The 25,715-nt window shown below is 38.5% G+C and overlaps 1 protein-coding gene and 1 long non-coding RNA gene across 2 annotated transcripts; one reads left to right on the plus strand and one right to left on the minus strand.

The window, feature by feature from the left end:
* Positions 1-15: 15 nt before the first annotated feature.
* LOC111926889 (uncharacterized) lies at positions 16-23,535 on the plus strand. Its single transcript, XR_002863253.2, has 3 exons — positions 16-105; positions 6,689-6,787; positions 22,943-23,535. It is a non-coding gene; the product is annotated as an uncharacterized LOC111926889 (long non-coding RNA).
* Positions 2,198-25,715, minus strand: ABCB10 (ATP binding cassette subfamily B member 10). The gene is made up of 13 exons (XM_023923635.2): positions 25,235-25,715; positions 17,783-17,983; positions 17,218-17,420; positions 15,472-15,606; positions 13,931-14,077; positions 13,034-13,169; positions 10,539-10,634; positions 7,894-8,103; positions 7,609-7,688; positions 5,733-5,913; positions 5,452-5,495; positions 3,906-3,940; positions 2,198-3,361 (listed from the first exon to the last, which is right to left on the minus strand). Exons 1-13 carry the CDS (start codon positions 25,698-25,700, stop codon positions 3,070-3,072), a joined length of 2,226 nt encoding a protein of 741 aa, XP_023779403.2. The 5' UTR covers positions 25,701-25,715; the 3' UTR covers positions 2,198-3,069.

Raw genomic sequence — 25,715 nt, forward strand, 5'->3', positions numbered from 1 at the left:
GGCGTGCAGCTGCTGGTGCAGGGCACCTGCCCCGCCCCTCAGAGGGTGAAGGGATCCCCGCGCTGCTCCCCAGTGCCGCCGGCCCTCAGAGCCAAAGTGAAGCGAGTAAGTAAGCTGTAAAAAAGTAAAAAGTAAGCTGTTCCTGAAGCTGTGCTTGGTCCTTCGGGACGTTCCGCGGAGCATTCACAAGAGTGGCCTTGGGTACTGCTCCTCACCGAGTTCGTGCGATTAGCTGGCACTAACCGGCTGGAGCAGGGAAAGGCTGGATATGATCAAAAAGCAGCTGTTCACAGACCCTTTGGAAGGATGTATTTCCACTAAGAGTTATCTTTAAAATAGCCTGTGTGTACCTGTGTTTGTCCCCAAATTTCTAATTAGTTTAATAAATAGATACGCAAAACCATATTCCGTGCAAACCTTGATACGTTTCACATCTATGGTAAATTACAACCACGCACTACAGCTATTTTGTGGTATAAAAATAGATTTTAGCCTTCAAGGGGAACTAAATGCTCAATGACATCGTTTTGCATGAAAAAACTTTCAGAAGGTATGTACCACCCTCTTGGGGAAGAAGTTGAGTCGAATGTATATTACCAACAAAGCAAATTGCTTAAGATAAAATTAACTAAAAATAGAATAATAAGAAGAAATGGCATAACTTTTCAAAAACATTTTCTTTGATAATAGATTCAGGACTGTTAGGCTTTCTGTGTGGATTGTGGTGCCCTATGACTGAAACTAAGTGCAGATGAGAAAAACTTGAGACAGTTCATCTGGCAGGACTGAAGTATGAGGCACCTGTCAGTGTCAGTGCTTTGTCTTTTTCATTCAAATAAGCTCCTTTGGCTTTGATTTTATGCAAAGAGCAAAATACAAAAATTTGGTGGAGCATCCCTATATTGTTAAATTAATATAATATCCTTCTATATAGCCTTCTTTATACATATATATATATATATATACACACACACACATATTCTTTATACATGTGATGCTAAATCATCATATTACTGTCACTTCATCAAGAAAAACAAACAAAACCAAACCAAATCAGGAAATGCACACAGAAACAAGCAAATACAGAAGAAAATTCAAGCTGATATCCACATTTCCCAGCATTCACCATTGGTGACATTCAAATTATTTTAAAAACTGAAAGCTCCTTTTCACAGCTCATTCCTAAAACATTTAAAATGGTGCAGCATGAACAGTTGTGTTTTGCTGGTTGAACCCTATCTATATGCAGGCTACACTTCCTCAGAGAATTAGTCCGCTTCCTTTTGCTGTCCCAGCCCTGTAAGAGCTCCATCTTCAGGAGAGATACAATTCAACACTGAAGTCTCATTTTCGACACAGAAATATATTGTACTGATACCAGTTAGAGACTTAACCAGTTCTTGACTGTCCCATAAATATCCCAAGGAGTTTTTTGAGTGGTTGTAACTCAACATCTGCTAACCAATGTACCTGTTATGACAAACGTTTGCTTTTTGGTAGACTAGAGCTCTCGTGCAGCTTTTCACACTTCTCTGTCAGCTGCAATACCTGACAGGATAACTAATGGACAAAAGACATGAAACACTCACTCAGCTCAGCTGCAAGTAATTCCTGCAAACCGTGTACATACAGGAATAAAGAGGCTCGTTGGATCTCACGTAAGGAGAAATTACATGAGTGAGGATTAAAGATGCAAACCCCTTTAAATACATTGACTAATAATCAACACTGAAACTGGATCAGGAGTATTTTTTGCATATCTTGACTACAATATATGCTTCTAGGCAAATTTTATCTGAAGTTAAAACCACATCTGGATGTAATTTTATTTTCATCCTCTAATACTTTCACTATGTTCCACAAGGTGCCATTAATGGCATTAACATTTTAAGCTTGCCCAGCACTAGGTATTTCAGCTATTGCCAATGAGGTCTTCCAGCAACAAGTTTTCCTAGCATGGATGGATTTTAATGTGACCTGGGAAGTTTGTAGCTTTTTTAAATCCCCTTGTGGGGTTTTGCATCTTCAGAGATTCTGCTGAGAGACTCTTCAATCAGAAACATGAGGCAAACTCTTCAGTGCCAGACATATCCCCCTGCAGTTATTCAAATTAACGTAACACTGCTATTTTACTAGTTGTCCTTGAGAAGATTGTTTACTAGTTGTTTCTAATAAAGTAGTTAGGCAAAACTCATGATTTCTGTCACTGAAATTTTAATTAACAATACAAAACTTACATATGCCTTTAAAAAGGACAAAAACATGGGAGGGAATGTTCTTTCAGATGTCATCTTAGGAAGGAAGAAAAAGAAACTAAAGAAATGGGAAAATAGAAAAGGGAGGAAAATGCATGCAAATTTTAGATTTTCCTATGTGACTTCATATAGTAATACACTTCCTTTGTCCTTATGCAAACTAAGTTTATTTTGTTTGGTTGTCTTTTTTTTCCATGGGGTTGTTTGTTTTATTAAAGAACTTTCCCCCAACTCATGCTTTCATACTCTCTAAAACATGTTTTCATGTGTAATTCTCTACAAGAACTGTAGATGGGGATCATAGTCAAGTTCAGAACACATAATCACACTGGAACAAACGGTAACTGGAAAGACAGGGCAGTGGAAGTCAGACAGAACTTTCAGCGTGTGTTAGTGCCATGCATTTTTGAATTCCAGTATTTTAAGACTACTGACAAGGACAAAACATGGAAGTTCCTTGGAAAGAGAGAGACAATGATATGAAAATTAAAATATTGTAATTTAATTACCTTTACAATACTGAACTTACTTGAGAATGGAGCACATCTTCACACAGTGCATTACAGCAAACAAGATTCTAGACAGTCTCAAAGTAACACATGGAGAAAAATTATGCACTGAAATAATCTCAGTTTGACAGACACTTTTAAAAGTTACAATAGTTATTAAAAAGCTTTCAATAAAAAGTTTAAACACATTTAAATTTCAAAAGAATATTTTGTACATTTTGGAAAAATATAACATTTACTTTACATAACTGAAACATAAGTTATAGTCTTTGTCGTTTATAAGTTTCCATCATTCATACATTGTCTCATACATTTTCTTTTAATACATCCTTTTCTCTGGATTGTAAATCTAATGCAAAAGTATCATTATTTTGAAGAAAAGCTTGTTTCTGCATTAGTTTCCTGAAAAGTCCATTTGGATTTGCAAGTAGTTCCTCACGTTTCCCACATTCAAGAATTTTACCCTGGCCAAGGACTGCAATGCAATCAGCATTTTGAATAGTAGACAGACGATGAGCAATTATTAGGACTGTCCTTCCTTCCATCAGCCGGTCCAGAGCTTCTTGCACTAGATACTCATTTTCAGCATCCAAAGCACTAGTAACAAATGGGGTAGGGATGGAAGAGAGGGGAATATTTGTTATTTATCGTAGGATAGGTTTGTTTTGTATGCACGAGGCTTATTTTGCCAAAACTGCATACCCTCTCTATTTGTGGTGAAGAAGAACCTCTGGAACTGCAAGAAAAGTTTTATGAAAGTGCTCAGTGCTCACATCCAAGTTACAAGTACTGCACATTCCCATATGCAAAAATAAGCATGGAGAAAAAAAAAAACCAAATGAAAACAAATTTTTTTCAGCAGAAAAAAAAAATCAGTTACTGCAGAATAATCCTAAAAAATTAACTTTTTATTGAAAAATTAAAAAAACACAACAGCTATCATTTCTGCTTTGCACGAACAGCTTTTATTTTAGGTCTCCTAACCAAGTCATACATTCTAGAAGGCACATTCTATTTTGTGAGTAGAAAGCAGTAAGGGGCTAGATAATGTATAACAACATGGAGAGAAAGAAAGAAGAGAGAACAATTCCAAATCTGAGTTTTACAGGTACATAATTTCTAAGTTTCTATTTCTTCTTACCTTGTTGCTTCATCTAACAGAAGAATTTTAGGATTCTGAAAAGGAAAGTAAAATTGATTATAGTAACAATTAAACAAGATCTGAATATTAGTATCAATAGAGAACAAGATTCATGTAGCTTAAAACTCCAAGTTAGAGTACCTCCTCCATCAAAAGAACTGAGCGTCATTTAAAAAGCATTACTTCTAAGAAATCTAAATGCTAAGAGGACAAAACAGAAACAACTTTCCTCCATTTTCAGATTTTCCAAACTAAAATAGCAGAATACTATTCCTGGATAACCATTTGAGAGATATAAACTAATGGGGGGAGATGATTTTGCCAAGGCATTCTTGGCAGCACTGTGATCAAAAGTTCTACATTCTTATGGGGCTCTTTCACAGAGGCTCAGGTCCCCTCTGCTTGCAGTCAGTGTGCTATATAAAACTGTCTTAGTAACTGAACGTAACAAAGCCCTACCAACAAGCAGTATTTCACTCTCAGGTAGAACACAAGAGTACTTAAGAGCCAGAATTTAAGAACTTCTCCTAGTTAGATTATTAAAAAAAAATAAATTGCCAGCACTCAAATCCTTTAGAAGAATTCACTACTGAATTACGGAAAATAACCCAAACTTCCTTGACAAAGTTGAGAGAAAAAGCTTTAAACTTTATCTGGGACAGACGGGACTCCCCTGTACCACCAGCTATCCCAGTATATCAACTACTCATTTATTTTTTTCAACCTTTTTACTTCCACAAAATAAAGTCTTAATCCCATGAACTGTATAAAATGCATGACTTGGAACAAACTCAGCTTTTCAGCATTTGTGGTAAAAGAGAACTGGTATAATGGAATTTCTATTAATCTAGCAGAACTGGGATGCTACAGCCACCTGTGTGGCTTAACATAAGGTAAACTGCATTCAGCAAGGATCAAAACTTCCAGCATCAGCACCAAACTGCCTCCGTGCAATGCCCAGAGGCTGTCCCTGAACCAAACTCTCTGTTGTTCTGATCCTCAGAAAGCCACTCATATTGGTGCAGCACAGAGCCTGCCCTGAAGCTTGACCCATACCAGTCTTTGAAGAAAAACATGACGCTACATTGTGCCTGAAATAACACCTTGTCCCAAATCTAGGCCTCCTCCCCTCAAAACCAAGATAAGGCATCTGAAGTACTAGCAAACTGCAACCCAGAAAAATTAACCCATGAATGACAGAGATCTGATCACAGACATGTCATATATGTGTTTTAATAGCACCACATTCTTAAAGTCTTCCTTCATCCTTGACCTCATCTTATGCAAGTGGGCCATCATACAATGATTTAACATCAGTCTTGGCAAGAACTACCAAAGAACATGGCAGAATGATAGGAAGAAGCACTGACATTAAGTAAAATTGTCATTAGGTAAGCCACTCAGCCTTTTCAAATTCATTAACATAGAAGATACAGTTTTCCCTTTTTAAAATATTTTCCTACTTCTCCCATTGAAATACCTCCTCCTTGTTAATCCTTCCTGCCTTCCCCCAAGTAGTTAAATAGCTGTTTGGGTGCTGGCTTACCTTGAGCAGAGCTCGAGCAATTGCAATTCGTTGCTTCTGTCCACCTGGGGAAAAAGAATCAGTAAATTGAAATAGGAAAACAGATGTCAGGTAATTTTAACTGAATGCCTGGACTGAGCAGAGTTAGACCCATATACTTTAGTGGGGAATGGAGGTGAAGGGTGGATTCTTTTAATACTTATGGCAGGCTATAGCTTGGAGGAAAAAGTGGTAACAAAAAATGAATTTTTACATCACTCAGTAGCATCAAGATTTTTAACATAAGCAACACAAAGACATACCTGAAAGCAAAATGCCTTTTTCTCCAACTACAGTGTCAAATCCTTTTGGAAAATCTCTGATAAAACTAGCAGCATTAGCTATTTCAGCAACTTTCTGAATCTCCTCTGCAGTCACAGTAGAAGGATCCTCTGCACCGTAGGCAATATTTTCAGCAATGGAACAGGAGAAGAGAATTGGTTCCTGACAAATGCAAACACATAACTAACATGGTACATCTGTAATTGTATGCACATGTTCTCTATTATGTCAGATAACATAAATCCTACTTACAATATCCATACAAAGAATATACAAGCTAGAGTTAATTGAATTAAAGACTAATAAAAAACATCATCCCCTAACAACAAAATGAACAGCGAAAACAAATTAAAAATTAAGTTGCTTTTTTAACTGCAAAGAACTAGCTCTCAATTCCTAATATTTTAGAAAGAGCTATACATTCAAACATCAAAAGCCCTTCGTTTGTGCTTTGCCACATATCATCATAATGGAAGGGATGGAGCACCTGTCCTGTGAGGGAAGACTGAGAGAGATGGGGCTGTTCAGCCTGGAGAAGAAAAAGCTCCAAAGGGACCTGACTGTGGTGTTTCAGGACTTAAAGGGGCTCTATGAAAGATGGAAGCAGACCTTTTAGCAGGGCCTGTTGTGACAGGACAAGGGGTGGTGGTTTTAAACTAAAGGAGGGTCAGTTTAGATTAGATATAAGGAAGACTTCTTTACAGCGCAGGTGGTTAAACACTGGAAGAGGTTGCCCAAAGAGGTGGTGGATGCCCCAGTCTTGGAAACATTCTAAGTCAGGCTCATTCAAGGATGGGGCTCTGAGCAACCACATCTAGTTGAAGATGTCCCTCCTCAATGCAGGGGGATTGGATTAGATGGCATTTAAAGGTCCCTTCCAACCCAAATTATTCTATGATTTGCAACAATGATGACTCTTTTCTTAATCTCTACACAGATTTTATGGCATTATGTACATTTAATTTGTACTCAAGCTTGCAACAGAGAACTGTGAGATAGGACAAGTGATGTACAAAAGGAAAATGTCTGAAACAAGGTAAGTGAGCTCTGTTTAAAAAGTAGAGTCACGTTCTTTGAATACCAGTATTGACCTCCTACTGGTAATTTAAATGGAATAGATTCTTTCAAAAAGAAAAGTGCTAATGTGCCAGCAGGAAAATATTTTTTGCTGAAAAGCTTTTGGTGGCCTTATTACATAAAGAAGTTGTTTTGAAATGCAACAAATACTCAGTTACTCTTATGCTTTTAACCAGAACATCAGCCTAAAAGTTGATTGCACTGTGAAGTATCTGGAGAGACGAGGGAATGAACATTTTAATTGATGAAATAGTTTATTTTTAAAACACCTTTGACTTCCAGAATCTAGAGGTTGCTAGGAAGGTGGCACTATAAAAGTAACTGTGGTGTATTTTCATGCTTTCCTAATGGAATTATGTTTTCCTAGAAACTACTCAAAGCACAGAAGGTCAGTTTTTTAAATGGCTGTGTCAAATATGATTGTGTGACTTCCATCAATACAAAAATTAAGAGTTAAGATCTTTGTTAAACAAATTATAGCAAGCATTAGGTTGGTCATATCTACAAGATTTCCAGTAATTTACCTTCCAGTCTCCACATGAACACTTTCCTAAACTAACATTTTGGATGTCTGTGATTATGTAAAAACAGATACAAGAATACTGGAACTAGCTCTAAATACTTATTTTTAGAAAAAAACATGTGCAACAGCAGTTATAGTGAGATGAAAGGATTTCACTGAGAAGCAAGATTATGTCTTTTTAAAAAGAAGGAAAGTAAGGAAAAACTAGTTGATCACAAAATTATCTCATCCTCCTGGATTTTTTTTTTCTTCCTTACCTGACTTACTGTTCCAATCTTTGTCCTGAACCACAGTGGATTTAACTGACGGATATCAAAGCCATCAACGGTGATAGTACCTTAAGTTAGGAAACAGGGAAGTCAAGAATCATGCAATGTAGTGGTGGATCAGAAATGCAAAGCTATGCAGGCACCACCACAGTGTAGCCATACACCCCCAAAAGGAAACATGGACCTCAAGCACAGGAACCCAAACTGTTTATAAGGTATATCTAAGATGCAAAGGCCTAATTGTTGCAAATGAGAGCAACACACAAACCATACCTGAGAGAGGATCATACAACCGCAGCAGAAGGGATACAATTGTTGATTTCCCTGTACCACTTGAGCCAACGAGAGCCATAACAGAGCCAGCTGGAATGGAAAGGCTGAAATCTTTGAAAATTGATGTTTCTGGACGTGTTGGATATGCAAATTCAACATCTTTGAATTCCAAAGCGCCTCTGAATACGTCTTTGTCTAATGTGATTCCCTCTATATAACAAAGAATAAAATACAGAAATGTGAACAGAAACAAAAATTAGCTCAGCCTGCCTAGAACTTGCTTTACAGACACTAAATAGAAGTATCTATCTCCACATTCAATCTATGGGTAACTTCAAGCCACAATTCAGGACCACAGTGGTTATGTTTCAGCCATGACTGAATCAGTGTGGTATACCATTCATTCCTGAATGTCAATTTAAGGTTGCTCACCAGCAATGAACCTGTAGGCTGCCTACAGCAAGAGGGAGAATTTGCATCTTGCTAATACCTAACCACTAACAACAATCACATCTCATAGAATTATCTGAATTAATGAACATACTATGAACAATTTAAGCTTTGTCAATTAGGAGCAATGAAATAAAAAGACATTGGTGAAGGCCAAAGTCCCGTTACCACAGAACACAAAAAGATAAACATTGCAAATCATTTACTGCCCTTTCACCAAGCCACAAAAGTCACCTGAAGCACTCTGAACAAGAGCAGATCCTGTCACTGCTATAAAGCTGCTGCTAGGTTTGTTGCACTAACAGACAATTTTTGGTTTTATTATCTCCTTTCAGTGGAAAGCATATTTAATAAATTCAAATACTAATCAAGAAGCCTATCTCTTAGGCAACAGTTCACTGAAATGAAAATTTCAGTTTGAGAAATTTTCCATGAATGAAAAACTACCAAAGTTAAATAAAACCAGCTTCTTTCTGGAACACAGCACTTGACTTAAACAAGTATCTTAATATCATTACTAGAAAAAGCTGATAAATAGCTAAGACAAAGAAACAAAATTTCTTCAAGCCCTGTTAAAACCCAGTGATACATATCCATACAGAGCAAATTAATTGGACAGTGGGGCTGCATTCCCAAAAGATGAAGTTCCCATCGAATTTGTGAAAACTGGCAGTACTAGAGCAATACCCGAGTCATGTTTGTTTGTGCTGGAGAAGCACAGCTCAAACTCTTAATTCTTTTCAGATGCAGCACTAAAGTAACTCCCAACCAGCCACAGCACATGGTAGAACATGCCAATGTTCGGTTAAACGGTAACTGTGGATAAGAAACAAAGACACCCATCAGTAGCAATCAAGATTTCACTAGTTCTGCTCTTTTTTTTCCATGTTTCCATTTCTTCAGGCTTTCAGTTTAATGATGGTAGCATTAGAATTGAAAAGGCAAGAGGATACAATTCCAGATTCCTTCCTTTACTTTAACTTATGGGCATACACATTCTAATGTTTCCACAATAGCCTGTAAACCTCCTTTTGGGAAAAGAAATATATTTGCTAAATCCTGTTTTACCAGCATAATCCTTATTATTACCACGGTAACAAGTAATTACTTATCTTAAGTATCAGTTCCAGTCATTGCACAGTCTATCCATGGCTTGAAACACTGAATCTACTGCAATACAGGAAGTCTGCTACCACAAGGCTTCCTCTATATATCACTATAAAAATATCTAAAAGCTACATACTTGTCTCTTTGTTTGGATTCTAGACACAAGAAAAAAGACACTATTATTTGTTCCTGAGATATTTGTTTTCACCAGCAACAACCAGAGTTCTGCAAAAATAAAATCTTTTCCCCCCAAATAAGGAAGAAATGTGGGTACTGTGAGGAGAAAGGTGCAAATCATTCCAAAAGCAACACCTGCTGTAGCTGCACATCCACACTATCCCAAGAATCAGAAGTCCCCCTATCAGCCCTACCCTTTACTTCCTTTTATTCCCCAGTCATGGCTCAGCCCACTCCTATGGCAAAACAACTCAAAAACTCAGTTTAGTATGTGTTTCTGAAAGGCCTCAAACTGTGTGTTTGCAAGTTAGGATTCATATCAACATGTCTTACTATGGGCTGATTTTCACTGGCTCAGTATGAAATGTTTAAGCATGCAATATTCTTTAATGAACAGCACCTGGTTTTGAAAGCTTCTCTTATCATTTCTTAGCCATTCGAGATGAGCACAGTAAACCTTTCAGTGGAAATATGAGATACTGCCTTATCAGAGCTCCTCCCTCCTCTCTCCTTCTTCTGCTTTCCACTCTTTTCTCTCTAAAGCTGAATCAAGAGGAACTAGTGATGACATCAACAAAAAATTCCAAAAAGCTAGAAATGACCATGTCCTCAGTCATGTAAATTAGAAAGTAATATGATTCAAAATCATATTATGAATTAAATAAATAAAAAATAATTAAACCAAAAGTACTTAATTAAGCCAAACTTTTGGGTTCTAAAATTTTTTATTAAAGGAATTTTTCATCATCTGTTTCATACTTAGGTAAAGTCAGAAGGATTATGACTATATCTAGTTTTTTTGAGGAGAATCTAAGTCAGTACTACCTTTAAGTGTTACACACATCCTTCTAAAGTATTGCTGACCCAAAAGAGAAAATCAACCTTTAAACAGTAACAAACCAAGAACCCACCATTAAATGGAAGTTTGGGCTTCCTTTCAATAAGTTCCCAAAGACGTCCACCAGCACCTAATCCTTTCATCAGCTCAGAATAAAAGGAACTTAGACCTAAACAGAAAGCAGAACAGTATTATGCATCTATATGCAATGGAAGACATAGAAGAAATAAAATTAGCATTATACTTTTCAGCAGTAGAGCTGAAGAATCAGATGTGTAGGGGATCTTTTATTCCAACAAACTGTTAAACGTGTTAAATCCTATCTAGTCTCATTTGAGAGCTGCCAATAATCCCTATTCACCGTTCTTATTTATATCTGTAAAACAAATGACTTTGAAGGAAAGAAAATGTTAATACACTTCAGCTTAGGTATGCCCTTTTTCATTCACCTGTCAGGAAGAACAGCATCCAAATTTAGGAAAAAAGCTTTGCATTCAACCAGCTATATTTCCAGATCATTCAGCAGAACAGAGCATTTTGAATGCTCTTCTTTGTCAGATAGGTTCACACTAATACAGGGGAGCATGACTGAGTCAGCCAAAGAGGAGAGAGGGCACAAAACCTAAGGCTGAAGTGATGCTTGAGAAGGTATGTGGAGAGGGGACAATGGAAAATAAATTCTCCCATGCCAGAATACTTCAAACAGTACTTGAGAAAACAAAAGCTAGGAACAAGGCCTGTACACAGTACTGGGTCCCAGCTCTTGGCACTGCGTGGATCATCTTGAAGGTAGCTTGGCCGAAGGGCTTTTCAGCTAATATAAACACAAAAACCAACACAGAACTAAAAATTGAGTAGTACATAGATAGAAAATGTCCAATTTCTTAAATAATTGTCTGCCTTTCAAAAGAAAGACACCAATTTAATGATCTTTAAATCCAACAGAATAAACACACACTTCAAAGTGTTTACAGTGTTAAGAGTTGTTTCAGGAGGGCAGAAAAACCAAGGTGCATATAAAAATACGTACATCTATCTATCTACCTACCTACCTACCTATCTATCTATGGATTTACTGGTTTATTTTTGAAAAGCACGAAGTTCAGCTCAAGGTCACAAGTCTATAAGTGTAGGCAGTGTATTTCATCATGCTGCTGCTGAGGACTATCTGAAAGTTTGCAACACTAGCCATGGCGAGAAGCTGTCTGTTTGGAAAAAAGAGCCAAAGCATCACATCCTAGAGCAGGGCATAGTAGGGGAAAGCATAAGCCTCACAGAGCAACTTCAAACTCAAACACTGAGGTGTGCAAATTCACTCATTAAAAAAACATTATATAATAGGGACAGCAAATATAAATTAGAAAATGTTTTTATTTTTCATAACCCATGTTCTGTGTTTGGAAGAAAGCACAACAAAGAGGGGCAAAGTCACAGATTATGTAGTGAACTTCACCGTTGCTGCATCGACTCCTATATGTATTGATGACATACACAGAGAAGATTTAGCACTTGGAGGATTTATATGCCTTACAGGCATCCAGGAAGGCCTCTTGTGGCAGACACCTCTGGCGTGAAGACACCTCTGCTTCAGAGCCCCCATGAGAACGAGCTCTGTGCAGAACTACATTCTACAGTAATATGAACTAGAACTTAAAAATATCTTTTTATGGCAAATAAAAGTTAATTCAATTATATTTTTAGCAGTGCTTCTAATCTTCATTTATTTAATATTAACTTGTCCCATGTTTTCAAAGTACCGGGTATCTCTCCGTTGACCAAACTTCAATGACTTAAGCAGAGAAGAAAGGGGGCTGATAGTTGGAATGGGTGCCACTGGAATTTTGGCATACAAGGAAGCAGGTTTGTTAAATTTTGCCCTCAAGCACATCTTTGTGCTCCCTGGGATATCAGGCCTAGTCTTAAAAGGCTGCATCGCCCTCCTAGTTTATCAGAAGTAACAGACTCATATTAAAGAAGAATACTTCCAGTAAGTTGTAGAGTTTCAGAGCAACTTATCTTCATTTTTGCCTGTATGCCATGAAGACAGCTCTGTCAAAAAGATGAACAGCTTGTTGCTGGGGCAGTAGATTACAGACTGTGAGCTTCTAGGAGAAGTCAGCGAGTAAGGAAACCCAGAAGGTTAGCACCAAGTGCAGTATTTTGGTGGCACTTTGTTTACTCTTCCAGCTGAGGACACTCTATACTGAATTACAGCTAAATGTTACGTGCCTTTCTAAATAGAGTATGCTTAACATAGACCCACATATTTTTTTTGCTTTACACAATACAGCAAGTATCTTAATTAGACATAAAGAAAATTAAAGTAATATATACTGTCACATGCACACATTGGAAAAAAAACAACCTTTCTTTTGGAGAAAAAGAAGGTTCATATTAAATTATAGATGAATATTTTCATTAACTCTTCAGAAAAAAAAATTAATTATGATTTCTTGAGAAGTTCATTTGGAAGACTTTTTAAGAAAGTCAGATTTTTAAAGTATTTCTTTCCTCCCGTCCCTATAATGAAGCTTTGAAGTGAAGAAAATCTAATTTCCAGTTCCATACCTCCAATGCTTATGCCAACCCAGAAAGCATACATTAGGAAAGATGAGAGTTCACCAACTGTCATGTAGGCACTGCCCATTAGTAATCCTCCTTTGTATAACACTGACAGGACAATTAAGTTCCCAGAAAGGCCAGTCTAAGGAAAAAGGAAAAGGCATCTTACATGTTACGTACATCTTAAATTTCATCCTCTAAAATGTTGTTTCAGAACTTTCCTTGTAATGAAAAGAACTCTCACATTATAGGTGTCCAGGCTTTTGGAGGACTGCAGTAAATTCAACAATTCTAATATAAAGTCAGCCAACAGCCAGCCAGACATCCAGTGGCACTGTGCTATCCAACAAGTGATCAAAAAGCAAGCAAGTCTTTTTTGGCTTTTCTGTTTTCTCCCAAGGTGGAAAGGAACATTAAACATTATTCTCAGCCATCATTATCAAGGAAGAATTAGATAGTTTGAAGTTATGTTCCAGTTTTAGAATTCAATTAGACAAAAAGTTATGGAAAAATCCAAGCCTCCCTTCTGTACCTGTGCACTCCCCACCTTCCTATGCATTGATGCTCCTCTCACTGGGGAGCCAAACCTCTAAATGCTAAGGGTAGGGGAAGGTTTCCACAGGTTTAATTCCTTAAATAGAAGGTATGACCTCAGATAAGGAGTCCCCAGCTATGGGGCGTGGTGCAGAAACAGAGGCTTAAGATGTCTTTATCATACTGTTTTATCTTGAGAAGCAGTTTCACAGCAATTTAGACTGATTTAAGTCCAGTCTTCCCACAGTTTTATGTAGCTTCAATTTATTCTCAATCATTTACTTGCAGATTTTTAAGTATCATTGGGAGTTTAAAAATAATTGACACTTTGCATAACATGGCTGGCTTACTTTCATTAAATATACTTACTGCTCCAAAGAAGCCTGCCCGAGCTAGTGCCTCTTTTTTAGCCAGCTGTAGCACATAATCAACTTTATTTGTATACTTCTCCATTTCAGCCTCTTCTTGCCCAAAAGCTCGAACTGTTCTGATGTTTCCAATACGTTCTTCAGCTAACTGCGTTGAAGCAAAGCATAAAACAGATCCACAGAGACACACAATTTGAAATGCTCACATTACAGAACATTTGAAAGTTAAACCTAATCACTAATCTACATATCTTTGGATAGCACTAGAAATTTTCTCATGCCTTCCTCTCCCCACCCCAACCCCCTTTTTTAAAATTCTATTAAGTTAAAAGCAAACTGCATGCCCAGGCAGTTTTAAAAAAAACCTCAAGATTGTCTTAAGTGCTAGCAGAGACAGAAAAATATAAAAGTAGGGTTAAAAAATTTGGTGTGAACAACACCCATAGGGAAGTTACTATTCACAATATGCAATAACAACGTGGGAAGGGAAAAAATAAAGAATATTCGGTTTTATACTAAGCCATGCAAAAAAGCCTGCAGTTATTTCCTAAAACAGTTTCACTCATTTATCAAAGCAATGCTGGAAATTAATTTAGCCCAAATACTAATGTCTCATTTCAACTCAATATTTCAACTTTTAAACAGAAAAGTATTAATTCTAAAATACCTTAATTTTTATCAATTACACTAAGTTGTTAATGGACATTGTGATGGCCTTAGAAAACACAAGTTCTCCTTTTGTAAGTAAAAGTATAATACAAAAATATAATTCTCCTTCTTCCATCTCCCTTTCAACCTGAAAATTTGAATGGAATACAACAATTGCTTGTTCATATGAAGTCCCACACCTGGTTTACAAAGGCATGAGCTTCCCACCAATACAATCTAAAGAGGACAAACAGAAGAGGAATAATATTCCTTTTGCACAGTTCTAAAAAGGACATCCCATGTTTATAACAGCTAACATCTGTGACTATTTTAACTAGAGCTTTCCTAATTATATTTCTATGCTTTATAATAATGTTTCCCCACCCTAAGCCTTTGAGGAAAATGTTTAAGAAACAGGCCCCATAAACTTTTAAGAGCTGACAGTTAGGTCAAACATCAGGGATGCATTTCAGAAACAGGCTTGCTAGCAAAGGAAGCATTCATCTGGGCTGCTTCTGAAAGCTTCAAGCTCAAAACTGTAATCCAAGAAAAGTGATTTTCAAATCTAGGTACCAACTTACACATGACTTCATAGGCTGATTTTTTTTATGCTCTCACAAAGCTAAAGCCTAAGCTCCTTGTCATTTCTTATATTTCCAGATTCTCAAGGCTTAGTATCTCTGTATTATACTGTTATGGACAAAGGAAGCATGGTTGTTTTTGAGATCTGTGAATAAAGTGTTACTGACATTCACCTTTCATACTACTCACCTGCAAAACTACAGGGTCAGAACTAACAGTAGAATGTTTTCAGAAGATGTATAACTTTTAGAGATACTTAAGTATCTCTAAATACTCTAATGTATTTAGGTTAAAGTTAACTAGAAGGCTTACCTGTGTTGCTTCTGCAAGAGAATCTTGAGTAATTTTAGTAAGCTTTCGCAAGTATCTGCCATAAATCACAGCCACGACAGCCAACGGTGGCACAACGCTCAGAACAAATGCAGCAAGGCTAGGGGAAACAAAAAACTAGAAGAAAAAGGTATTGTCAGAGTTTAGCATTCAGATTAAAAATAATCCCTGGAGTACTGAAGTGCAACTTCCCTTGCTACTTTTCTAAAACTAGTAGGGATTTAGTGTTTCCATGCTTTATCATGTTTTAATTTTTTTTCCAGGCAAAATATCCATTCTTCCACAGCATTTGGGAGGTTAGAACAAAGGACTATAAACAAAGCTGTCTGGATTTAATTTCTGGTTTTCTTACTGGTTCACTGTGTGGTCTTAGTCAAGCATCTTAACCTGCCAGTAAACAGGCCTACCAGGAAATCTCTTGGGGATGCTGAAAGCTATAAGCTATTACACAGTTTCAAAGTGTTTTCACAACTATTAAATGGATTGTGTAATACAGAAACTCAGTAGAGAAATATCATACAGTACTTCTGGGTAACTGAGGAACAAACAGATGGAGTCACCAGTACTCCCTAGCACCCACAAATGGGTGGAACAGGGTATTTGATTTATTGCTGCACAACTTATTGCTTGTAATGATCATCATCAAAGCACCTAAAGAGGTTCTATTACTAAGATTTACTGACATTAGATCTAATGTGTTTTAATTTCAGCTGGCTTTCTGTATTGAAAACAAAAATCTCTAGAAAGATTCAAAATCAACATAATTGACAGGCTTTACAATTATTTCATAATATCTTCTTTCTTTTCTTGGCAAGCTTTTATAGTTCACCTCTTACAACCATCTCATGGCAGTGTTTTGGAGCAGAATGCATTATATAAAGTTACCTCATTTTATCTGTGGTAAGATAAAACCTCAGACTCCCTTTGTAAGACAGTACAGAAAGCCATTCTTATCAGCAATTCTTATCAGTGACAAAACAGTAAAGCTTTAAAGTTTCATAGTGGAAATTCTTAACACTTTCTAATAATGACAATATTGGATGCCTATTTTTATGAGGAGACTATTTGCTGTCCATGTTTAACTCCAGGTAGACAGCAGAAATACTACACCTTCATTTAAGATAATTGCATCCAATGCAAAACACAAAAAAATTAATGCCACAAAAAAACCCTCAAGAGAAGTCAGATGTTCATGTAATCCAACTGACCACCAAGGAATATTAACTGATGCCCTACACTGAAGCCTTCATTAACAAGGCTCCTACATAAACATATTTTTCACTGACAGACTAAAGCAGAAAGACAAATGCTTGTAAAAATCCTCGGCATTAATTAGATGTGCAGTGCTGCCTTTGCTCACCCAGGCTTTAACAGAACCTACCAATTTCATACCGTATTTTACCTACAACCATGGGAATGTTGTCTTTTTTTTTTTTAGTATCATCAGTAAGAAGGGAATTCAGCAATTAGCCTACTACATTTTGCTTGATAACTTTGGGCAGCAACAGTCGTTAATATCAATCCATCATCCTCCAAATTTTGCTTGTGAGTAAACATCAAGTGGCTGACTATAGGCACATCACCTCTTGCAATACTCTGCATCTGTTGTAGACAATCAATGAAATACACCCAAAAGCACACAACTGTTCTTGGACTGATTCACACTCACCTAATAGAACTGAAACAAATGTGAAACTACAAGAAGCATCAAGCAAGAGACCACCATACCATCATTCCAATCCCCACAGATGCTTGTGCTCCTGCCCTGAGCCCATCTGAAAGGTTTTCAGTCACTGAGCGGCCCAAAAGGGCTGTATCTGAAGATAAGCGGTTTATCAGCTCTCCTGTTCTGGTCTTGTCAAAGAAAGCAATTTCTTGCTTCACAATAGAGGAGAACACGGTTGCTCTCAAACGCTTCACAATTCTTTGTCCTGTCAAAAACACAAGTCAGTCAAGCATGACACAAGGGACCTCAGACATCAACAATATAAAAATCACAGGCTTGCACAGCACTGTGCAAGAACAAGGCACACTACAGGGAAGAGAGTTTGATAAGATGTGTTAGATGAGATCTTTAAGATCTCCTTTAAGATCACCTAAGAGCAAATAAAAATGAGAAACCATTCCAGCAGACTTATCTTTGCACTACTGATTTACCTCTGCTCTGGTTAAAATAAGCTACCAATTCCAAAATCATCTCTTGGCCATTGCCAAGAATTTGTTTAAGATTATTAGATATCCTAGCTGCGATAAACAAGATGACTCCAAGTACCACTTTTGCTTCTGTTTTTACCTGCAGTCTGCATGAGGTAGACACGTGTAGCATTGGCAGCAGCACCACATAAAAAGATTCCACTCAGCAAGGCACACAGGCTGGTCAGGCTGTCAGTGAAATCCTCACTGGGATTTGTATAAATAATGTCAATAACTTTCCCCATAAAGAAAGGAGCTGACATGGTAATGACACTGGAAACTGCCAGAAAGCCAACAGCAGCTGCAAATCAACACGAAAAAGGAAAGTTATTCTGTACTTACAAGATCGTTAATAGTACAAATTAAATGATTTTTCACTTGAAACTTCTATTAAGCTGGCAAGTGCCAATTGAAATAATAAGCACTCTTTTGCACCCCGTTCTGAAAAGGGTATTTTAAGCCACTGTATAAATTAACTTAGGCAAGACACATTTTAAAACTCTGAAAAGCCTCTGTATACAATCACAGTCCTGGAATCACTTCTCTCATCTAATCTTGAACAGCATCATCCAAAAAAAACTTTTCACAGGTGTCACCCTTAGAGAGCATTGACAGTTACCAAATTCTCACACACAATCCTTCAACTCCTGTTTGGTTTGGGTTTTATTATTCATGGTTGTCACTGTATGGAAGCTTCCAGTTGTCTGGTTTTGAGATAACAATGGACTGAAGTGAAGATCTGATCTGAGAATCAATTAGCCATGCTATTTTATTGGGAAAAAAAAAACCCAAACAAACCAGAAACCAAAAAAAACCACCCAAATTTGATTTTCTCTTAAGTGATAAATTTTATAAACATTCATTTTGTTTTACTCTTTACAATTGTTGGTCTAAAAGATAAATAGTGTATGTCTTAATTGGAAGTACATTTGCTGATGAGCTGAGCTCTTGAATTCCATTTGTAGGACCACCCACGGAACAGCCCGTGTAGCTTTTTGAAGGTATATCACAAAGTATAAAACTCACACTGGACCAAAACTTAGTCTTTTGAGCTTAAATCTGCAAAGAAATTTCTTGAGCCAAAACCACAATTTATTTCTAAAAAGGCAAGCCAAGCTTGGATGGCTGAGAGCTAGAATAAACCACATCTTAACTGAAAAGTGAACAAACTTGATATGAAAACCACTGAACCACAAAAACAATGACATTTATATAGCATCGTTTTCCAAGAATCAACTACACACTTAAAGCAACCATTCATAGGATTGCTGCAAAACTATGAACAAATAATGCCTTCGAAGACAAAACTATACTGTGCTGAAAGTCCTGAAGTTCCGTTCTGTTCTACTGAGCTTCTTATATCACTTCTATGACAAAGACAGCAGCCAGCCTCCCTTTTGCACACTGCTGTAAGCGGTATTTCTAACACCTGACACAGATGGTTTGATGCCTCTTACCACCTTCACACACGTGGAAAGCTTTGTTTCAGTTTTTACTTGAAGTGTAAATACAGCTGTGCATTTATAAGGAAGAATTCAGAGTACAAAAATGCACAGCTGCAGCCTGTGCTTCTTAGTCAAGGTTTGTTTGCAATCTTTCCCTTGTGTTACAGTCAGGCCAGGAAGCATGTGAAAGATACAGGATCTTTAACTTGAAGCTACAGAAACTACAAGAAACCAAAGGAGAAAGTGAAAAACTATCTAGTGTAAACTTACTGATCTATGCCATAGGCACATCTCATGAGGATATTACTTATTAGCTAAAAATTAATGAATGACCTTACTAACATGCTGGCAGCATTGGAATATTCAACCTCTGAAGCAGCAGGGAAAAATCCAGCAAAATCCAGAATATTTCCTGTCAGTAAAAGCTGGTTGGTCTCCAAGGCAGCTGGAGATGGACAACAGCATTGATTATAAGCACAGTACTGCATGGCAACTCAGTCTCCATTAGACCAGACAATTTCTCAGTTATGGATGGAACAGTACATATGAACTGCAGATAAAAATATTCACAGACTGAAGAGGACTATAGCTAAACCCCCCATATGTTTCTGTCTAGTGGCTTGACTTTATCTTCAGCTCTTCCTCATTGAAGAAGCATGGGTTTCACTGTAATTACTTCCAACAGCCTTAACTGAATGAAAAGCAACTACTAGTACCTAAAGCAAACTGAAAACTACTGAACTAAGCAACATACATGTCTTTGTTAACTTAATCGCAAATCACATGCAAAATAAGGTTCCCAAATTGAAACTCTCACGCTGATTATGCCAGCAAACCCACTAAAAATAGCACAGTTGCCAAGTGGCTGCTCTGTTTTGTTTCTTTTAAAATGTTGACTAGTTGGAAAAATAAGAACCAGCAAACACTCATTGCATCGCCTCCTTCAAAGGAGCTGTCATGGTGATAACTGGCTGAAGGGAGGAGTTCGATGTGTTCAGCAACCAGATATGAAGACACTCCAGTGACACGGAAGGCTGTTGCTGATAGAAAAAAAAGTCAGAGTAAACTCTATAGTATTACTTTCACGTGGCTTACTCTGTTACCCAGAAAATTACATCAAACAAACCCTTTTACTTTTTGAAGTAATTTTTTTTTGTAGGCTATGAGATGACAATAAAGAAAATGTGAGGCAGATCCGTGGAACATATAAAACCAGGACTTCAAAGTGGCAACAGGAGCAATGACAAGGAAAGGCGGCTGCAGCAGCAGCTGAGCAACCCTCTTGGAAAACATTTTGCTTGTCTACTTGCACAGAAATCCAGATTGCTGCACAAAGTGATGCCTTTATCACTATTAAGATCAACAGACTCTCTGTTAAGGCTGACATGGGCTTGCTTCTTGACTTCTTGCAACTTCCTTGGAGGATAAGGCTGCCAACTGATAAACCACTATGTTTACAAGCAATAACTAGGCAGAGCTATCAGAAACCTCTCTTCAGAGCATAGAATAAGTGACTCCAAAGAGTCATAAATTAATTTTCTACACACAAAAACAACACCAAGGCAGTGAATGTTTCTAATTTTGCTGGTTCTTACCAGAGCACCCTTTTCATGCAGTATAGTATATGGAAGTGTATGAAGACAGAATACTTGCAAGTCTGTTTGGTGAGAGGCTGCTTTGAAGACAAATACATAAGGATCTTACCTCAGATGAATTAAGATCATCTAAGCCAATCAGGGATAAAAGACAAAAAAAAAAAATGAGGTATTGACGAGATCTAGCAGAGCACAGTAACCCAGAAACAGGTCACAGTAGCTAGTTTTTACTATTCCATAAGCTATGAATGTTACCTCCTGAAAACTTTTAGGTATTGTACTGGTTTCATTTAAATATGGGGGGCTGGCAGGTCAGAAGCAAGCTTTGGATTTGTGAGAAATATCCTTCTATCAGTAACAATGAATGTCTGTCTTTTACCTCTTATCTGTGCAGTTTTATTTCATATGTAGAGAACTTTTAAGCTTAACACTGACTGGCTTTCTACAAGGGCATTTGGAGTGATCAATGAAACCTACCACATTATCATGTGCATTCAGGAAGATTGGGCTCTTCAGCTGTTCTTTTATGGGAGAAAGATGCGCTGGTAAATTTTATATTTGCTGGTTAAATAAAGTTAATTTCCTTTCGGTGGACCCTGGTCCACAATATTTTTGGGTATCAACTCTGCTAAGAGTCAGCTCTGCAAACACTTACTGCAAGATAAAAATCTTCTTCCAGAGTACACTGTGTGCAGTGCTTTTCTTTCTGTGTTAAATTCATACATGGCATCTGCACTGCATCTATTATTATGCAAGAACCTTTTAGAACCACCCTCCTTACATTGTTTAGAACAACTGTGTAACTGTGCTCAGCAAAAAAAAAATACAGTTCACAAAATGCTAGAAAGTAACAGAATAACTCTAGGTTTAGAGGAGAGAGTATGGCTTCTTTTTCCTATCGTGCATTTAACAGTAAAGCATTTAACTTGTTCATATTTACCTTATATAGGAGAGTCTTTATGTCAGAGCAACCTAGCTATTACTCCTTCCATGTCCGCAGCTCACACAAATAATGCAGCAACAACATCCCCCAAGGAAATTAAGGTCCAACCACCTAACTGATCACAGTGATAAGCAGCTACAGTTTCTGTAATGTCTTACTTAAGTAGCTTCGTTAACAGCTCACCACCAGTTTAAAATAAACCGTCACCAATTAGGCACAGAAAAACAAACTTTCTGCGATAAAGCTACAAGGCTCCTTGGACCTTTTGTGAGTTTCATACCAAACGTTGACAAAATCGGAAGAAAAACTTGGGGGAGAAACAACAAAAAGCACCTAGCCTATATTTTATTGGTGTGCCACATATGAGAAAACACTCAGTAAGTTACCTCTACATATATATATATATATATATGCATGAATTAAGATTTTGAAACCAGAAGAATTGCCTTGTAAAAAATCAAAATGTATCACCTGGTGTAATTTTAAAGTAAAAAAAAATCTGATTATGAATAAGGCAGTGCTTTTCTGGCTTAATTGAAATTTTAATCCATAGGAAAGCAGCTATTACAAACTTGCCAAAAATTACCAAATAAAACGTATGAAGTAACATTTCTTGAATGCCTCTAAAGAGGACAAAACAAACCTTCTTATGCGGTACACAGAAAGTCTAATAGAGGGATAGGGCACACTTTCCTATGGGATTAAAAATTTCAGAGTTCCTTGTGCTTACTTTACAATTCAATACAACTATTGTTTCCTTCGAGTGTGCTTCGGATAAAGTGCAACAGACAGATTCGCACGGGGAGAAACAAGGAGGCAGGAGGATGCAAAAAGGATAATTTTGAAAAGGCATTTTTGTGGTCTCACACACACAGAACAGGATTTAATAATCCCAACAACGGCCCTGTCCTCTTCCCCAGGGACTGAATTTAACTGAAGATGCAGGTTTACTTTATCTGACTACACCAGACTGGACAAAGAATTCCTACAACTACTCCTCTCCTTTGTTAAACCAGGGAGGTATTACGGGATTTACAAACTCCTAATCACTACACAGAGCCATGGTCACTAATAGATTGAATTCCCACCACAGTATTTGGGCTTCCTTTTAACACTTTAATTGCAAACAACAAAATTTAACACACGTCTCATTTCAAATATATTCATAGCTCTACCCTGCTGTAGAAGTAACTGGACAGGAAACATATTACACTCATACTTTTTTTTTTTTTTTTTTTGGACAGTGTGACATTTGATACATTTATTTTCATTCCCAGGAACCTCCAGAGAGTCAGAAGCTCCTTCTGCAACAGGTGCTGTGTGCCAGCACACGGGAAGTCCGAGCCAGAGCACATTGCCTCTTCCTGAGCCATTGGATGGTGAAGAGTCCCTGCACAGAGCAAGATGGAACCTTCTCCTCTGGTGCCAATCACCAGGGGACCAGGTCACCTTCACCTCTGTACTTGCACCCCATCAGCTGACACCACTTCCCCAGCGCACCAAGATGGGTGAAGCTTGTCTTGCTCAACTTCCTCATAAATCATCCTCAGCTCCCAGTGTCTTCCACTGTCCTCACGCCAACTGCTTCACCTTCTGTGACTGCGAATTTCAACTCTCAGCTGCAAGGAGCAGACAGAGACCATCACAACTCCTGGGCCAGGTGGAATGCCAGAAAAGGTACACAGCACTCCACACTGGTACTGCTACACTCCTATCTTACCAGACACCTGTTCTATAAAATACATAAAATCTGGAAGAACTCAACCTTCCTGCAGAACTAAACAGCACCTGTAGACCTCTGAAGGGATCTCACATCATTTGCTTAACGGTTATATGAACTTGAAAAGGAAATTAAATGTTTTACACTTGCTTCATTGTTTCTAAATCATTAACCTTCCTCTTTCTTTTTTGAATGGAGCAAACCCAGACATACTAGGTTTTTAAGGACTAGTTTCTCAGTACAAAGCTGCAACAGAAACAAAATGCGACATATTTTAGATGCAATTTCCCTACAACCACCAACAATCCATTTTACCCATATTTGTTATCCCTGTACCCTATAATGACCAAAAGCATTTTCCCCATTAGCTTTTCCATCAACCCACCTAATTACAACTTAACTACAACTTTTCCCTTAAGCAGGGTGTTAATAAAGAAGAATCTTACATAAATTCACACCTCTCCCAGAATGAGGGCTAACTGAACACTGAAAAGCACTTATTATATTTCCATATTTTTTCCATCCTCATGACTTGATATCATCAAGTTGTTGTGTTAGGGTTTTTTTAAACTTTAATTCAGGCCATTTTGTTATCTCAAAAGACAAAACTGCATGTAGCTGGTTTTTAGTAACTGTGATAGCCAATTACTTAGATAAAACCATCAGCAGACTGCACAGATTAAGGATACTTTGCTCTATTTCAAAACATAATTACAAACAAGAATAACATACCCTGCCTGTGATAAACAAGCTGGCAGCAAGTGCCCAGTAAAGTGAACTAAATTAAATTTTCAGTTATTTAGAAGCCTTGGGTCCTAAAAGCCAGCTTTAAAATAACTGATTTATTTACTTGATGAAATTTAAATGGGAAAACCACGGACTTTTAAAACTTCATTGTACAACCAGGAGGTAGTCTAAAATCTATAAACATTTATTTGGATCCAAATTATGCTGGCTATATAACACCAACATGTAATGAAACTCTGTAAATATCCACTGTGAGTAAAATACCGTGCAAAGTGTTTTGTATTCCACAAATCACCTCTTTATATGTCTAACTACCCCACCTCTCCTCTCATACACCATTCACCCATTCTATGGGAACTAACCTAAATTTTTACAGAGGAATACAGGCCTCTTACTCATGAGACAATGCACATGCTGTCTACCAATAAAGATGCCTTAAAAACCCAAGGCACATCATAATTTCACATTGTTTTCTTACCAACAGCTATTATCATACTAACCCATAAGAAGCAATGTCAAGAAAATTCAGTTTATAATGTCGAAAATACCAGCGTTAAGGGTATAATTTATACAACCAGTGTTTTGGTTTCACCGTATAGACACTAGAAAATAAACAATTTTCAAAACATCTTACAAAAGTTTCAAGCAAGAAAGTTACTTAGGGAAAGAATTCCAGTTTATTTTTAAAAAGTAAACGCATCAGGTTCCCCTTTTTACTTAATTTCATATAGTCTTGGGCCCAAATTTATTGCAGGCAGATTGTGAAGCCAGCGCTGAACATGCACAGAGATATTAAACAAACGGAACCGAGTTCTGTTAACTTCCAAAACTTTTGCCTACCCTTCAAAAACCAACAGATTAAGAGATGGCAAAGTGAGAAGAGTGGGGAGAATGTATGTTTTTAGGTTTTCACACGTATGGAAGGCTCGCTCCAAGATTCCGCGCTGCGCTGGGATGCTGCCAGCAGGGCCGGTTCTCCCGGCAAACACGACCTTCTCCTTCGCCCCGGCGTCCGGGGGCGCATCCCGGCCGCGCACCCCCTCCTTGCGGGGCGCCCGCCGCCCCCTCCCGCTCGGGCAAAGCCCCGGGGCGGCCCCGGTACCTGTCAGTCTCCGGCGCTCGGGGTGCGCCAGGGCCAGCAGCCTCCGAGCCTCGAAGCGCGGCGGAGCGTCCGCAGCCCTGCGAGGCGGCTCCGCTCCCGCCGCGGTGCTCAGAGAGCGCGGGGAGCCGCCCGCCACCGCCGCGGCGGGGAGGAGGCGGCGGTAGGACGGGGAGGACGGGGAGCCCGGCGGCAGCGGCTGCGCCCCGCACCTGCCGGGCGGGCTCGGCGGGGCGCGGAGCCCGGCGGCCGCGGCGGCTGCCCGAGCCCAGGGGGGCGGCGGCGCCCGGCGCAGCAGCGGCAGCAGCCAGGGCAGGCGCGGCGCGTAGCCCGCCATGCCGCCGGCGCGGCACCCGAGCTGCTGCTGCTGCTGCTGCTGCTGCTGCGGTCGCGGGTCCGCGCCGCACGGGTCTACGGCGGGAGGAGGAGGAGGAGGAGGAGGCGCCTCCGAGCAGCCGCCGCCGCCCATGGGCCGGTGGCCGGG

Source organism: Cyanistes caeruleus, chromosome 2 (genome assembly GCF_971803275.1).
Source record: "Cyanistes caeruleus chromosome 2, bCyaCae1.hap1.1, whole genome shotgun sequence".
In the NCBI taxonomy this organism is placed as follows: Eukaryota; Metazoa; Chordata; class Aves; order Passeriformes; family Paridae; genus Cyanistes; species Cyanistes caeruleus.